General features: G+C 38.6%; 5 protein-coding genes across 10 annotated transcripts; 3 read left to right on the top strand and 2 right to left on the bottom strand.

Annotated features, from left to right (window-relative positions):
• The first annotated feature begins 204 nt into the window (after positions 1-204).
• LOC103846605 (protein slowmo homolog) lies at positions 205-1,806 on the top strand. 4 transcript variants are annotated; one of them, XM_009123556.2, is made up of 3 exons: positions 205-290; positions 852-1,146; positions 1,316-1,798. In XM_009123556.2, the coding sequence occupies exons 2-3, from the start codon at positions 859-861 to the stop codon at positions 1,577-1,579; spliced, it is 552 nt and encodes a 183-aa protein (XP_009121804.1). In that variant the 5' UTR covers positions 205-290; positions 852-858; the 3' UTR covers positions 1,580-1,798. The 4 variants fall into 4 exon arrangements, with proteins under 4 accessions (XP_009121804.1, XP_009121802.1, XP_009121803.1 ...); XM_009123554.3 differs by having other exon boundaries at positions 210-355; XM_009123555.3 differs by having other exon boundaries at positions 215-359.
• Positions 1,807-2,003: 197 nt separating this feature from the next.
• On the bottom strand, positions 2,004-5,510 carry LOC103846604 (probable WRKY transcription factor 75). Its single transcript, XM_009123553.3, has 2 exons — positions 2,929-5,510; positions 2,004-2,371 (listed from the first exon to the last, which is right to left on the bottom strand). The coding sequence occupies exons 1-2, from the start codon at positions 3,192-3,194 to the stop codon at positions 2,194-2,196; spliced, it is 444 nt and encodes a 147-aa protein (XP_009121801.1). The 5' UTR covers positions 3,195-5,510; the 3' UTR covers positions 2,004-2,193.
• Positions 5,511-5,740: 230 nt separating this feature from the next.
• LOC103846603 lies at positions 5,741-7,144 on the bottom strand. Its single transcript, XM_009123552.3, has one exon. It carries the CDS (start codon positions 6,657-6,659, stop codon positions 5,901-5,903), a length of 759 nt encoding a protein of 252 aa, XP_009121800.2. The 5' UTR covers positions 6,660-7,144; the 3' UTR covers positions 5,741-5,900.
• A 1,432-nt stretch (positions 7,145-8,576) lies between these two features.
• LOC103846602 lies at positions 8,577-10,231 on the top strand. Its single transcript, XM_009123551.3, has 3 exons — positions 8,577-9,365; positions 9,452-9,692; positions 9,778-10,231. Exons 1-3 carry the CDS (start codon positions 8,752-8,754, stop codon positions 9,985-9,987), a joined length of 1,065 nt encoding a protein of 354 aa, XP_009121799.1. The 5' UTR covers positions 8,577-8,751; the 3' UTR covers positions 9,988-10,231.
• Positions 10,232-10,373: 142 nt separating this feature from the next.
• LOC103846601 (glucose-6-phosphate 1-dehydrogenase 2, chloroplastic) lies at positions 10,374-13,307 on the top strand. Of its 3 annotated transcripts, none has more exons than XM_009123550.3 (10): positions 10,374-10,499; positions 10,629-10,840; positions 10,918-11,144; positions 11,225-11,319; positions 11,427-11,541; positions 11,637-11,842; positions 11,947-12,096; positions 12,189-12,539; positions 12,616-12,819; positions 12,891-13,307. In XM_009123550.3, the coding sequence occupies exons 2-10, from the start codon at positions 10,642-10,644 to the stop codon at positions 13,138-13,140; spliced, it is 1,797 nt and encodes a 598-aa protein (XP_009121798.2). In that variant the 5' UTR covers positions 10,374-10,499; positions 10,629-10,641; the 3' UTR covers positions 13,141-13,307. The 3 variants fall into 3 exon arrangements, with proteins under 3 accessions (XP_009121798.2, XP_018511267.2, XP_033138559.1); XM_018655751.2 differs by having other exon boundaries at positions 10,393-10,840; positions 12,891-13,146; positions 13,179-13,307; XM_033282668.1 differs by having other exon boundaries at positions 10,393-10,840.
• The last annotated feature ends 336 nt before the right edge of the window (positions 13,308-13,643 follow it).

Genomic DNA, 13,643 nt, shown 5'->3' with positions numbered 1-13,643 from the left:
ACTAAAGAAAGGTATTCTAGTCTTGTGAAATAATTTGTTCCGAAAACAAAACACTAACACACATTAGACATCCATGCTTTGCATAATCTTTCTCTTGCTCAACAGTCAACACTATCAAAAGTCAAAGCCCATCATCGGAGTTTTTGGACAGGCTTTTTTAAAGGCCCATTACCGCTGACGAGAGAACCATTGTGGTTTGTAAAACATACATAAGCACGTCACGTTTTCCATTTTTGGGAATTATTTCTTCTATCTAGCTCACCAAGATCTTCAATTGCCTACCTTTCTAGGTAATTCTTCTCTTCCCAATTTCACAGTCTCATTATCACCAATCGATTAGCATCGAGTCAAAACTGTAAGTACGTTTCTTTCTTCATCTGTTTCCTGGAAATTTTTAGATTTCTTTCGCCGATGTTGAAGATCATAGCGGAATTTTGAACTGGAGTTTCTGTGATTCGATCGTCGTATCTGCGAAATCAATGTTTTAAAAATTCTCCAATTCCTTCATCTTTGCTCGCTGAAAGCTTATTTAAGCTAAAAAAATCAATCTTTCATGAACCAAACTGTGTTTGGTTTGATCTAGGTGTAAGCTACTATAATAAAGTGAAAACCTTTTTATTTCTTTTAATATAAAAGAATCTCTCGCCCACGATTCGTTGTATTTAGATTCGGATCTTCGTTCTGTTATATCAGCTAGATCATCTTGTTTATGTTACATCTCTTGTTTAAAACTTGTATGTTGTATCCAAAAACATTCATGATCTCCGGTTTGATTTGGTTTTAGTTAATCATGTCACGTTCCTCTGCGTATTCATACTTTTAACTTATGTACTGTTTTTTTTTTTTTGTAGATTCTTGATGGTGAAAGCATATAGACAAGAGCATGTCTACAAGCACCCGTGGGAGCGGGTGAGTGCCGCCTCGTGGAGGAAGTTTGCAGACCCTGAGAACAAACGCATCCTTTCTCATATCCTCGAAGTCGACACCTTGAACCGCAAGCTTGACACTGACACTGGGAAACTCCACACCACTCGTGCCCTCACCATCCACGCTCCTGGACCTTGGTTCCTTCACCGGATCGTGGGCCAGGACATCTGCCACTGCGTTGAATCAACCGTTGTGGATGGCAAATCACGTTCTATGCAGGTAACCATCAGCTTCTTCCACAAAGTTTTGTAATTTTTTGTAGATGAGAAGGAAAGCTTGATTGAGATGAAGCATTTATTAAGTAGTTTACAACCATAGAGGAGTGTTTTAGGTTAGCTTATCATAGCATTTGACATGGTAAACGTCTAACTAACGAATTTTAATTCAGCTCATAACAAAGAATATTAGTCTCCAGAAGTTCATTGAAGTGGAGGAGAGGATAAGGTATGATCCTCATCCAGAGAATCCATCGGCATGGACGGTTTGTAGCCAGGAGACAAGCATTCGGATCAAACCCTTGTCGGCTCTGGCCTCAATGGCTGAGAAAGTTGAGCAGAAGTGCGCAGAGAAATTCATGCAGAATAGCGCGAAAGGGCGAGAGGTTATGGAGAGGATTTGTAGGTATATGGAAGCAGAATCAGCTCGAGTCTAAAAGATCCAAACAAGAAGGAAACACTCAACAGATTTACTACAGTATCTTGTTTTTTGAATGTTTTGTGGTAATTCAAGACTGTGTGTTGGTGTCATGGTAATAATAAATCCATGAGACAGTTAAGATCAAGCTTCTGTGTTTTTTTCTCCAGCTACTTCTCTTGTTTGTGGTAGCAACTCGATGTTTAGCTGAGAAGCTTTTTGACCAATTTTGAATTCATTTCCAAACCGATGCATTAGAATTCTAGTGGTTGTACCTGATCCGGTCCGGTCTGACCGGATATGATGTTACAAACAAAAACATGTATCCTGAGAAGAAGGGAATTGGGGTAAGGCTAGCTAAATTGCATGTCTGACTAGGGTTTATCACATTTTCACTCTCCAACAAACTCAAATTTTCATATCTTGCTTACAAGGTATTTAGAGACTATGAAATGTCTAGGGACTAAGTATTATTTATAAGTCAATAAGTTTGTTAAAATTATTGGGATACAATCTCCAAATTGACCATTGTTTTTTTTTCCAACATAGATAAAATTGTAATGTTATACTTTTTATTTGTATAATTCACAACATGGGCTCTCAGAAGGATACGCTCCAAAGTTATAAAAGGTATTAAAAAGAAGAGTAGATTTGCATTTGGGTGAGAATATGCTCGAAATTTTCTGTAGATTTTTCGATGGGATGCGAGTGGACTCCTTCGTAGGTCGTGACTACAACTTCTTGGTCCGATGTTAATCTTTGCACTTGCTTCTTTACATTGCATCCTCCATGTGTGCACCTATAGTAACTCCTGCACATTTATATTTAAGCCATTATTAAAAAGAAAAAAATATTGTTCTCATTTCCACTTTTAAGATCATTTTCACCAACACTTACATTGGCATGGTTTTTAGATGGACTAGAACATAACGATTTAATCTATATGCAGATTAGTTAGCATCAATCTAGACTCGATGTGAATGATATGTACATATATTGATCACCGAGTTATTTACAAGTGCAAGTGGTCATCAAACTTGTTTCCAAATGCACATTTTAGTTATATGATTTTCACCAAAATACATCTTAATCATTGATTTTCACAGGAAATATAAAAGAAAAAACAGATCATTGATCTAGCTCTAGAACTAAGCAAATCATATGTGCAAACTTGTTACAATCAATCTAGACTCGATCTTGGTTCGAGATTGGCCTAAGCATATGCTGTACAGTATTAGAGACAAGGTCCCATCTAACTTAACAAACAGCACTACAGTGTAACTCTTGTCTCTTTCTATATCTAATAATAATATAAGAAAAAGAGAGGAATAACAAAGCTAGTAAATTAAGGGCGGAATGAATACGAACCTAGGGAACTTGTTGTTCTTGACAGCTTTTTGGCCATATTTTCTCCAACGATAGCCATCATCAAGAATATCAACTTGGCTCCTTGTCTGAAACGCAAACTTTTGTTTCTTTCCCTTCTTCTTTTTCAACTCCTTGCTTCTGGAGGAACCTTCTCTAACTTTTGAGGCTTCTTCTCTGCCTTGTTCTAACTCCGACTTAGAAAGGCTTTGATGTGGTTTCAGCGACAGAAACGGAGCATACAACGATCCATCATCATATCCTTCCATGTTCCCAATTAACTCTGGAATCTTATAAAAATACAAAGAGCGATCGACCTGACTTTTTTTTTAAGAAGAAGATTCTTTTGATTTGTTTGTTTGTTTGTAATTATAGGTTGCGAGATATTTTGTGAAGGAAAATATTATACTTTAGTCTATATTTTATAGACATTTATTCCTCGTGTTGGAGCAGACTGCGAAGTCAAAGACGAAGAGGCGGCCCGATGATAATAGTAAAAGCAGAACTATAAGGGGCAGTGTCGTAGACGACACGTAAGAACTAAGCATTTACATAAATTTATTAATCATTAACCCATTAATCCAAAGATATTCTTATACATCTAAAGACAATTAAATCAAGAAATAAGAAGACTATTATTTCCAAGGATTGTAGTTAACTGAATATAGCTCAAGAGTATATATGCATGCATAACCTAAATACAAGAACATTTATGGTATTTGAGAGTGCCTTTAATAAAAATATATCTCACTAGTTATTGCATAAGGTAGGAAAGGCTTGTTAGTAGTATCCGACGTAAGAATCAATCAAATGCTTTTCAATATTTTGTAAAGTAGATATTAAAAACGATGCATGCACGTACGAACATGGAATTGTCACTAATGTGTTGTGCAAGATCATTACTAACGAACGAGACTCGTCGATTTTATCTCTAATGACGTGATATTTCAAGTTTTTTCTTTTGTTAAACGTCATATGGGTTTAAGTTTTTCTATATCTCGAAAGTAAATAAGTCATGTTACTTATTATCCGTATATATAATAACAATATACTGTGATCAATGAATTGATTAGTCTCCTATGTTTGAATTCATATATAAACCTTGCCAATAATAATTGATAAACTGGTCTTTTTCGGATTTTTGAATATAGGAAACCAATGGACAATGGATATAATATAACTTGTGACGTGTGTTATTACGTTTCTTGGTTTAGTTGTCAAGATGAAGAAAGTCAATAATAATCCATGGTTTGTTTTTTCGACATCGGTATTCAGACTTGAATTATTTTTTTGGTAGGAGAAGAGCATTTTTACTTTGGCGCAGACGTGGTTGATAATCCTTATCCGAGGTTGAACTTTGAGACCATTTTACCAGCTAATTATGAATTCATCTCACATAAGAAAAAGCTAAAGTAGCTCACCGTTTGCTGTTGCTAGTCCATGCTTGCTTGACCATTCAAAGTGCATAGGAAAAAGAAAAAGAGGGATAATTATTAACTATTAAGAGTGGTCGATGTTTGAATATTATAGAAGTAACAAGAAAATTCTTTGAAGACGCACGTGTTCCTTTTACAGTTCCATTTTCGTATAAAGATTATCCCCTAGCAGCCTCCATGTATTTTTGGAAAGTAGTACAATATCATATATTTTTTAATATTAAAAACAACAGAATAGGCCTGTTATGTGGGCTAGCAGATGCTGTTGGGGTTAAGAAGTAGAAGAATAAAGATTAGGCCTAAAGGAACAAGGGCTTGGCTAGTGGGTTGTATTCTAAAGCAGTGGCCAGTGGGTGATAATCAATAAGAGAGGAGAAGGGAAGTGGTGTTAGAAAGAAAGATGTCAAGGTTTGTGACAACTGACAAATAACATATTAAAATTGGTAAAATAGTATGGTATGGTGTGGGAGCTAGGCTACATGGACTTCGCTGGAGCAGAATGTATGTTTGTTCAAGTATTTGTTTCCTACTTCAACGAAATCAAAATATTTTTTATTGCAACAGAGTAGCGGAAACATACCTCTGATCTAATCTTCTTAGTTTATGAAGACATGTTAGAGTTTATAATATGATGTGATCTAATGAGTTGTTATAAGACGATTTATAACAACCATTAATGATCTACACTCGAACTCCATTAATAGTAAGCTACAAAGACAATCAAGGATGCTACTAAGACGCTTACTTTTTAAACTTTCGCTTTTTCTCTTGACTGATGTTTATTGGTTGGTGAAAGACCCAAATGAGCAAGCGCATTAGATAGCTTTGGTAATACCTTTCCAGCACATTGGTTGCATTTCTCAAAATAGTAATTTTACAGAAAAGTAAACCAAACCATGGTACCTAACTAGATTGAAGTAAACATATTTAGTTTATGAATCTTTGTTCCTGAGTAGATCACAGCACTAAATGAAGTACTTCTAGGGTTATTTACACGCATTGATGATGTCAGGCATTAAAGACTGCAAACCTAAGCCAACTTATTATAATAAGGATAAGGGTAAGTAAGAACATAAACATCGACAATGCTACCTAAATATTTTTCATGTAAAAGAATGAGACACACTCTCACAATATGAGGATGTCTTCAGATATTTGTTGGCCCACCCTCAGAAACAGTCTACCTAATCCACAAACTTTGTTCCTAAGCAAATACAGTGACTAGAGAGACTAGAGTCTCACCACCAACCCAAAGAAAAAAACTAAAGACCTTGCTTGAAATTGACCACATTTGCCCAAACATTTAATGTATTTTCAAATTTTGACTATAATCACAAGACTTCGAAGCTATTTTTTGAAATATTCTTGAGAACTTCATGAACAAAAAGAGAGAGCTAAAGACTGCATTTTTATCAAACCAATTACACATAGCCAAGTAGTGATTGATAGAACAAAAGCATGAAGATTTGATTATTTATCAGAAAACAGCAACAGAGAAAAACAAAAAAGCATAAAACTTTTTGATCGATGATGCTTTTTTTACGCGTTCGGATTCCAAAGCCTCCAAAAACTGGAATTGAACAGACCCAACACGTCCGGTAGTACCTTCCTCGCTAATCCCTTGTGTCCACTCCCCGCCGCCGCCGGCAAAACCACCGTCGCTTCTTCTTCTTCTTCTCTAACAACCTCCTCCTCCTCCACTCGCTCCGCCACCTCAGCTTCACTCAATCTCCCCGGCGACTCATCAGGAGACGACACGTGGCTCTCCAAAACAGCAGCTTCAATCACCGGCTCAGGCTCCACGACCCGACGACCCGGTTTCTCTTTCTTCTTACCTCTCTTGGATTTGTTCCTCGAAGCCGCCGAATCTTCGCCGCCGGTAGCGAGATGGTGATTCTCGAACGCCTCGATGATGTCGTGGATGAGCTCGCGGTTCGGAGAGGAGTCCCATCGGAGCCAGTAGCTAGTGTAGCAGTCGAAACACTCGCAGTCGAAGACAGGAGGCTTGTGGTTTCTGCTAGATTTGTTCTTCTTCTTCTTCGTCGCGGCCTTCTTCTTGTTGGAGTCGGCGGAGATGGTGGCGGTTCCTCTTGTGATCAAGTAAGCGAGGACTTCTCTGTCTTCAGCTGAGAGAACCGTGACTAGCACCAAAATCGTCGCTGGGAGAAGCCTCAGGACGGAGAGAGAGTGGTCTTCGTTGAGGTATTGAGATGAAGAGGAAGACGATGGTGTTGGTGGTGGTGGTTGAGTAGAAGGAGGAGGAGAGGGGTAAACTTTACCTTTCTTCTTCATTTTCATTTGTTCTTCTTGGGGGAGACGACGATGAACAGTCTTTTCTAATGTCAGTGGAGAGAGTTTTTTTTCTTTCTTTTTTTACTTTTAAAGATAAGGAGGAGACGGGAAAAAAGGTGTTGTAGCGTTTTAACTTTGTTTTTTGAGGTTTATTTTAGTAAAATTATAAGGCCCACGCGCGGCCCACCTTACCTATCTTTTTTCCAATAACCATGCAAGTTTTGTTTTTGTTGCTTTTTTATTTCTTTCGATACTTTTTTTTGTGTTTTGTCGTATTGTTTGTTTGGGATTCAGTTGAGAAAAGAAAAACTTTACTTGGATTGGTGTTTGTTTTCTGTAATATGCTACTGTTCTAATGGTTTAAATGGTTGTAAATTTGCCACTTTTATAGTTTTATTCTTCGTACTACGGTTTTTCATCATTTGCAGAAAACTTATACAATTGAAGGTTTAACTTTCTAATATATTTGAATTGTTAAAAAATATTTCAGCTTTATGTTTCCTATACAATTTAATGCAAATATGAATGTATACAAAAACAAATTGTCCACAACAGTCCAACCTCATTTTTTAATCATTTTATTGAAAAATGCCTTACATTCTTTGTCAAAAAATGCCTTAAAAGGATGAGGATCATGTTTATCGTTAACATAAGTTATTCCAGTTGCTAAAGGCAGTTAATTATTACTTTTAAGAGATTTCTGAAGAAAAACGTGTTAAATAATTAAACAGTTGGGTAGTTGATTAATAATTGAATTCTATTTGATAAATTAAATAGAATGTCCGCTGTTTAATAAACAGGTTAATCATTGAGTAATGTATATATGTGATGGTATGAACATTGAACAAATGAGTTGAATAAGTTGATATGGTAGTTATAAGTTATTTGTTTCTTACTAAGAAATCGATCTGTAAAATATCTTTGCTTTACTTTACTAGTATTCTGAATAATTCATAGCTACTTACTCCTAATGATTAGCTTTTCTCAAAGATGCTCTTTGATCTTCAGATGCACTTTACACTTTAAGTTTCCGGCAGATTTGAGTTTCACTGCATCTATCTACCTGGGCAATCCAGGCATGAAGGCCCATTTATATTTGGGCTTTCAAACACGAACCCATCATATTGTAATTTCTAAACAATGTTCCAACATTCAGGTCAATAGGTCCATTAAAATCGATGGACTAATCACTGATGATATGATGTGTTTGTGCCAAAATGTGGCACAACATTCATTTTGTTCGTGGGATATTGGATAAAGGAGCTTACACACGGCACAAAATGCCAAAATTTATTTTTATTAAATAAATATCATAACATTTGATTAATTACACGTTCTTAGACTTGAATGTTATTGTTGGTTTTAATATGAAACAGTGACATGTTGAAAAACAGTATAAATACTCTACCTAAAAGGAGACAGGCGGAAAATCTAAATATAATCCTATTACATTAAATCAAGGTTGGTTAATGGTTAGTACACAAATTAACGTGGTATTTCATTTGACGTTAATCACGCCGCTCAAGGCGAGTCCGCACGTGTGGTGCAGTGCAGTCATTTGATATAGCCTGATCACTGACACATTTCATACGTGTGAAAAAGCTCCTTAATTGGTTTAAACCCCTAAACAAGATGACGTGGCTGACTGAGTGACTGTAAATGAATGGTAACCTACCAAAAAGAATCACCATGTGGCTATGTGCACGTTAGGATGCGCCAGCTATTAACGACAGCTGTATGAGGACAAAAATGGAAAATAGATATTTTATTTCCGTAGCGCGGTACAGCGTCGTCGTATGGTCAAAGCCTCGTTTAGTCGTCAAAGAGATCTTAACGAAACCATTAGGATAACGACACGTGTATTACTTTCCTCTCCCGCGTTATAGTCTTCACAGATCTGACCGTTAGTTCCAACAGTCGTGTTTCTTCTCTCTCTCACATCCCATATAGCCGTTGAGCCAAAACACTGTTTCTCTCTCTCTCTCTCTCTCTCTCTCTCTCTCTCTCTCTCTCTCTCTCTCCTTTCTTTATTTCTCTCTCTTCTTGAAGTTTCGTTTGAAGGAGAAAGAAAGAAAGAAATAATAAATCTTTAATAATAATGGGAAAGCTTCTTCTGTGCGATTCAACGGCGACGATTCAATCCCCTTCACCAACCGTTCCTTGGAGGGAGCCCTCCACAGCCGCCGCCGCCATCGATGGCGTGGATCTCGTCAACCAATCCTCTGCCGCCGCTGCCGTCGAAGCGGCTGAGATGGCGATGGCTGCAACAACCGCGTGGGACGACGTCTCCGGTCTCGAGGAGCAGCAAAGGCGCCACCTTCGGCGTCTTCACGCGAAGGGCGTCCTCTGGAAGCACCCGGGGAAGGAAGAATCCTCCTCTCCCCCCGTCGTTTACCGCCTCTCGCACGGCGGAGAGGTCTCCTCCGACGGGAACTGCCTCTTCACCGCGTCCCAGAAGGCAATGGAGGCGCGTGGGGTCGACGCTCGCGATCTACGGCGGAGGGCGGTGAGGAGGTTCCTCGAGGACTTCGGATCTGCGGGGGAGGAGGAGAAGGAGGTTGTTAGGGAGGCGATAAGGCACATGTACTCGCCGGATCTGAGGGCAGGGTGGGGGATTCATATCGTTCAGGAGGAGAAGCTGCTCGCCAAGAAGGAGGAGCGTGAGAGTCTTGATGCCGCCATTGATGAGCTTGTGCTAATCGGAATGCAAAGGTGCTTCCTTTTTTTTTTTTTTTTCAAATTCAGATCTGGTCTCTTGTTTCAGAACATGGAAGCTAATGTTTGTTCCTCAATTGCAGAGAAACGGCTGCGGAGTCGATTTATAGAGAGAGGTGTGTTCCGGTGAACGATGGGCCTAGCTGGGCTAAGTACATGTCTGTTTCAGGGTCAGCAGAAGATGAGCATGACATCATCAGCTTGCAGTATACGGAGGATGGTTTGTTGTCTGTGGATGAGAACAGACAAGGGCATGCGGCTGCTTTTGGTGATGACATTGCGATCGAGTGTCTTGCCACAGAGTTCAAACGAGAGATCTATGTGGTGAGTTTAATGTATATACTTGTCTTATCAAGATTTGTGTTCTTTAAAATCATTATCTAAAGTGAAGTTATTGTCATATATAAAGGTGCAAGCGCATGGGTCTGATGGGATGGTGGAGGAAGAGAACTGTGTGTTCTTCCTTCCACACAAGCCGAGAAGCGAGGTCATTGAGTCTCCAGTGTTTCTGTTCATGAAAGGCACGGGTTGGTGCGGTGGTGGAGCTGATCATTACGAGCCCTTGATAGCGAGTCCATCTCAGATTATATCGCAAGAGAAAGTCGCTTTCGTTTTGTGATTTTTTGGGGATGCTTCTTCAAACAGTTTTGTTGAGTGTTGTTGGTAGAAGAGTTATCACATTTGTTAGGGAGAGAAGAGTTGAGTTTTGTGCAGGTTATTGGCCTGCGAGTTATACAACCATTTTGTATTAGTGTCTGAGAGAGAGCATTTGATTGTTTTGTTTCGTTATTGAGAGAAGAAGAAGCTGCAAGCGATGTAAACTTCCACAAGTTTTCTTAAAGAAAGCAATTTTGTTTTGAATTCTTTGTGCTTAAATCTTCAGCTTTCCAACTGTATTTGGGCGTACCAACCACATGAGTGTTGATAATTGTCACGTGAACAAACTCGTGTCAGAAAGCATCTTTTTAAGAGAAACGTATATTCGGACATCTCTTGATCTGAAACAAACAAAAAGTAATAAAAAGGGAAGAAGACAGCAAAAGTCCACTTTGGTTGAATTGAATATTAGTTTCAGTCTGCAGAGACGACGCCCTTCACGTAGCCACCAGCCGTACCATTACAGTAGTTGGTGTGAGAACCTCAAAAGTTTCTTATTTGCAAAAAATGCCCATTTAACTTCCTTTTCGATGTTTCTTATGTTCTGTGTTTTAAAACAAAACCTCTCTTGTCTAGCCTAACTTTTCCTTCGCCTCTCTGTAGTAGAGTACGTTTGATGATGGCGTCTCTGTCTTCCTCCGTCACTTCACGTCCATATCGTTCTGGTTATTCGGGTTCTTTCTCACCGGTTAACGGTAGTAACAGACATCGATCACTCTCGTTCCTGTCTGCTTCTCCTCGAGGATTGAGTTCTCATGAGCTCTGTATTAGATTCCAGAGGAACTCCACTCGTAGTTCTGTCTTTATGCAAGATGGTCAGTTTCGATTGTCGAAAGGTTGAATTTTTCAATACTCATGGGACTTGGTCTTGACATTACCCATTGGTTTCTAGGTGCAGTAGTCACTAATTCAAGTTCAACAGAGAGTACATCTTCTCTTAAGGGATTGAAAGAGGTGTTATCAGTTATAGCTCAAGAAGCAGCCAAGGTTGGAGAAGGTTCTGATGGTCAGAATCAGTCAACAGTTAGTATCACGGTGGTTGGAGCCTCTGGTGATCTCGCCAAGAAGAAGATTTTCCCTGCCCTTTTCGCACTTTACTATGAAGACTGTCTTCCCGAGGTATATTGTTACCTTCTTATGTTTGAGTTCTGTGTGTTTGTTTTGGACACCAAACGCCTAATGTTTTGTTGTTTTCTCAGCATTTTACGATATATGGTTATTCTAGGAGTAAGATGACTGATGTTGAACTTAGAAACATGGTCAGCAAAACTCTGACCTGCAGGATTGATAAGAGGTGAGCAGTTGTTTGTAGTTCCTGAAGTTTCTGCCTTTATGCTAATTACTTTGGTGGTGATGATTATTGACTCTGATCATTGTGCCATTGTTCCATCTGGATTTCAGGGCAAACTGTGGTGAGAAGATGGAAGAGTTTCTCAAGAGATGTTTTTACCATTCTGGTCAGTATGATTCTCAGGAACATTTTACTGAACTGGACAAGAAGCTCAAGGAACATGAGGTATTGATGTGTCTCCCACTCCAACTGTTTTCTTTATATATGTTCTCTTACAAGTTAGTAACACTAGAGGATAAGAGCTTTGTTTACTTCTGTAGGCTGGAAGAATCTCGAACCGCCTCTTCTATTTGTCTATCCCTCCAAACATATTTGTAGACGCTGTGAAATGTGCAAGCTCTTCCGCTTCATCTGTCAATGGATGGACTAGAGTCATTGTTGAGAAGCCTTTTGGCCGAGATTCTGAGACCTCCGCTGCTTTAACCAAATCCCTCAAGCAGTACTTGGAGGAAGATCAAATTTTCAGGTGAGAGTTATTACACTTACAGCTTTGTTCTTGTAATGTTTGATGTTGATGCTTCTGGATGCTTGGCTTAGATATGATATATTTTAATTGTGTACTTCTTACAGGATAGACCATTACCTAGGAAAGGAGCTAGTAGAGAACTTATCCGTTCTTAGATTCTCAAACCTTATATTCGAACCTCTATGGTCAAGACAGTACATAAGGAACGTCCAATTCATATTCTCTGAGGACTTTGGCACTGAAGGACGTGGAGGGTAATAAAACTCATCTGATCTATTTTAACATCTCTTCTGTATTGAACTGAAAAGCTTTATGTTTTCTTTCTCTTTTTGTTATTTGATTCCAGGTACTTTGACCACTACGGAATCATAAGAGATATAATGCAGAATCATCTCCTTCAAATCTTAGCCCTCTTTGCCATGGAAACACCTGTTAGTCTAGATGCAGAGGATATCAGAAACGAAAAGGTCAAGGTTTTGCGTTCAATGAGGCCAATCCAAGTTGAAGATGTGGTGATAGGACAGTACAAGAGCCACACAAAGGGAGGAGTCACATATCCAGGCTACACCGATGATAAAACTGTACCGAAAGATAGTCTGACTCCAACGTTTGCAGCTGCTGCTCTTTTCATCGACAATGCAAGATGGGATGGTGTGCCTTTTCTGATGAAAGCTGGCAAAGCACTACACACCAGGAGGTTGGTGTATTATAACTTCAAATTTTAACGGTTATCGGTAAGTAAGTCTGATTACAAGTGTTTTAATTGATTACAGGGCGGAGATAAGGTTGCAGTTCAGGCATGTTCCAGGGAACTTGTATAACAGGAATAATACTGGTTGTGATCTTGATAAAGCTACAAACGAGCTTGTGATCCGTGTCCAGCCTGATGAAGCAATCTATTTGAAGATAAACAACAAGGTCCCTGGTTTAGGAATGAGACTAGATCGAAGTAACTTGAATCTTTTATATTCAGCAAGGTAAGTAAGTGAGCTGAGTTAATGAAAACTTGCTCAAGCAACAAGTGATGTTAAACTGTTGGAACTCTCAGGTATTCGAAAGAGATACCAGATGCGTATGAGAGGCTTCTGCTGGATGCAATAGAAGGAGAAAGAAGGTTGTTCATAAGAAGTGACGAGCTTGATGCAGCTTGGTCACTGTTCACTCCATTGCTTAAAGAGATTGAAGAGAAGAAGAGAATCCCTGAGTACTATCCTTATGGGAGTCGTGGTCCAGTTGGTGCTCATTATCTAGCTGCTAAGCATAAGGTCCAATGGGGTGACATCAGCCTTGACCAGTGAAAGAGTCGGATCAAATGATTTGTTTGTGTTGTCATTATACCCTTGATATAGATTTTATGTTGTAGGGTCAAGTTTTTCTACGTTTCTTTAGTTTTCAACAGCTATTCCTTTGAATAATTGTGCATTTGGTTGTGCAATTAATAAATATATAAAAACCAATGTCAAACTTGGACTCTTGCTTAAAGAAAAAATCACAAAGAAGAAACTTGTTAGATCAAGAACTAGACAAATATAGATCAAAAGGGTGATATGTCTAATCAAAATAACATAATAAATCATAAAGATATGATTATAGAAGAATAATATAAAAAGTTGTTTAAGTCCATTGATATAATAGTTTGATTTAAGATTTATCAATGTTTTTACACTAGAAGGTCTGAGTTTAAAGTTTCATAACAAAATTATTCAAATTAATAAAAAAGGTGTATAAGAAATTTTTAGCATGTCAAAGTAGTATCGTAAAGCAGCAGCTCATCGTTTATGGGTGGTGCAGTATCAGCTAT

This window comes from Brassica rapa, chromosome A10 (assembly GCF_000309985.2).
Source record: "Brassica rapa cultivar Chiifu-401-42 chromosome A10, CAAS_Brap_v3.01, whole genome shotgun sequence".
Taxonomy (NCBI): domain Eukaryota; kingdom Viridiplantae; phylum Streptophyta; class Magnoliopsida; order Brassicales; family Brassicaceae; genus Brassica; species Brassica rapa.
This window is presented reverse-complemented; position numbering and strand designations above follow the sequence as displayed.

Coding starts and splice junctions, on each gene's coding strand:
- LOC103846605 (XM_033282670.1), top strand. CDS start 859: ATGGTGAAAGCATATAGACAAGAGCATGTCTACAAGCACCCGTGGGAG. Junction 1,147..1,315: donor GCAAATCACGTTCTATGCAG/GTAACCATCAGC, acceptor ATTTTAATTCAG/CTCATAACAAAGAATATTAG.
- LOC103846604 (XM_009123553.3), bottom strand. CDS start 3,194: ATGGAAGGATATGATGATGGATCGTTGTATGCTCCGTTTCTGTCGCTG. Junction 2,372..2,928: donor AAGAACAACAAGTTCCCTAG/GTTCGTATTCAT, acceptor ATAAATGTGCAG/GAGTTACTATAGGTGCACAC.
- LOC103846603 (XM_009123552.3), bottom strand. CDS start 6,659: ATGAAAATGAAGAAGAAAGGTAAAGTTTACCCCTCTCCTCCTCCTTCT.
- LOC103846602 (XM_009123551.3), top strand. CDS start 8,752: ATGGGAAAGCTTCTTCTGTGCGATTCAACGGCGACGATTCAATCCCCT. Junction 9,366..9,451: donor GTGCTAATCGGAATGCAAAG/GTGCTTCCTTTT, acceptor CCTCAATTGCAG/AGAAACGGCTGCGGAGTCGA. Junction 9,693..9,777: donor TCAAACGAGAGATCTATGTG/GTGAGTTTAATG, acceptor TCATATATAAAG/GTGCAAGCGCATGGGTCTGA.
- LOC103846601 (XM_009123550.3), top strand. CDS start 10,642: ATGATGGCGTCTCTGTCTTCCTCCGTCACTTCACGTCCATATCGTTCT. Junction 10,841..10,917: donor TTCTGTCTTTATGCAAGATG/GTCAGTTTCGAT, acceptor ATTGGTTTCTAG/GTGCAGTAGTCACTAATTCA. Junction 11,843..11,946: donor GAGGAAGATCAAATTTTCAG/GTGAGAGTTATT, acceptor TACTTCTTACAG/GATAGACCATTACCTAGGAA.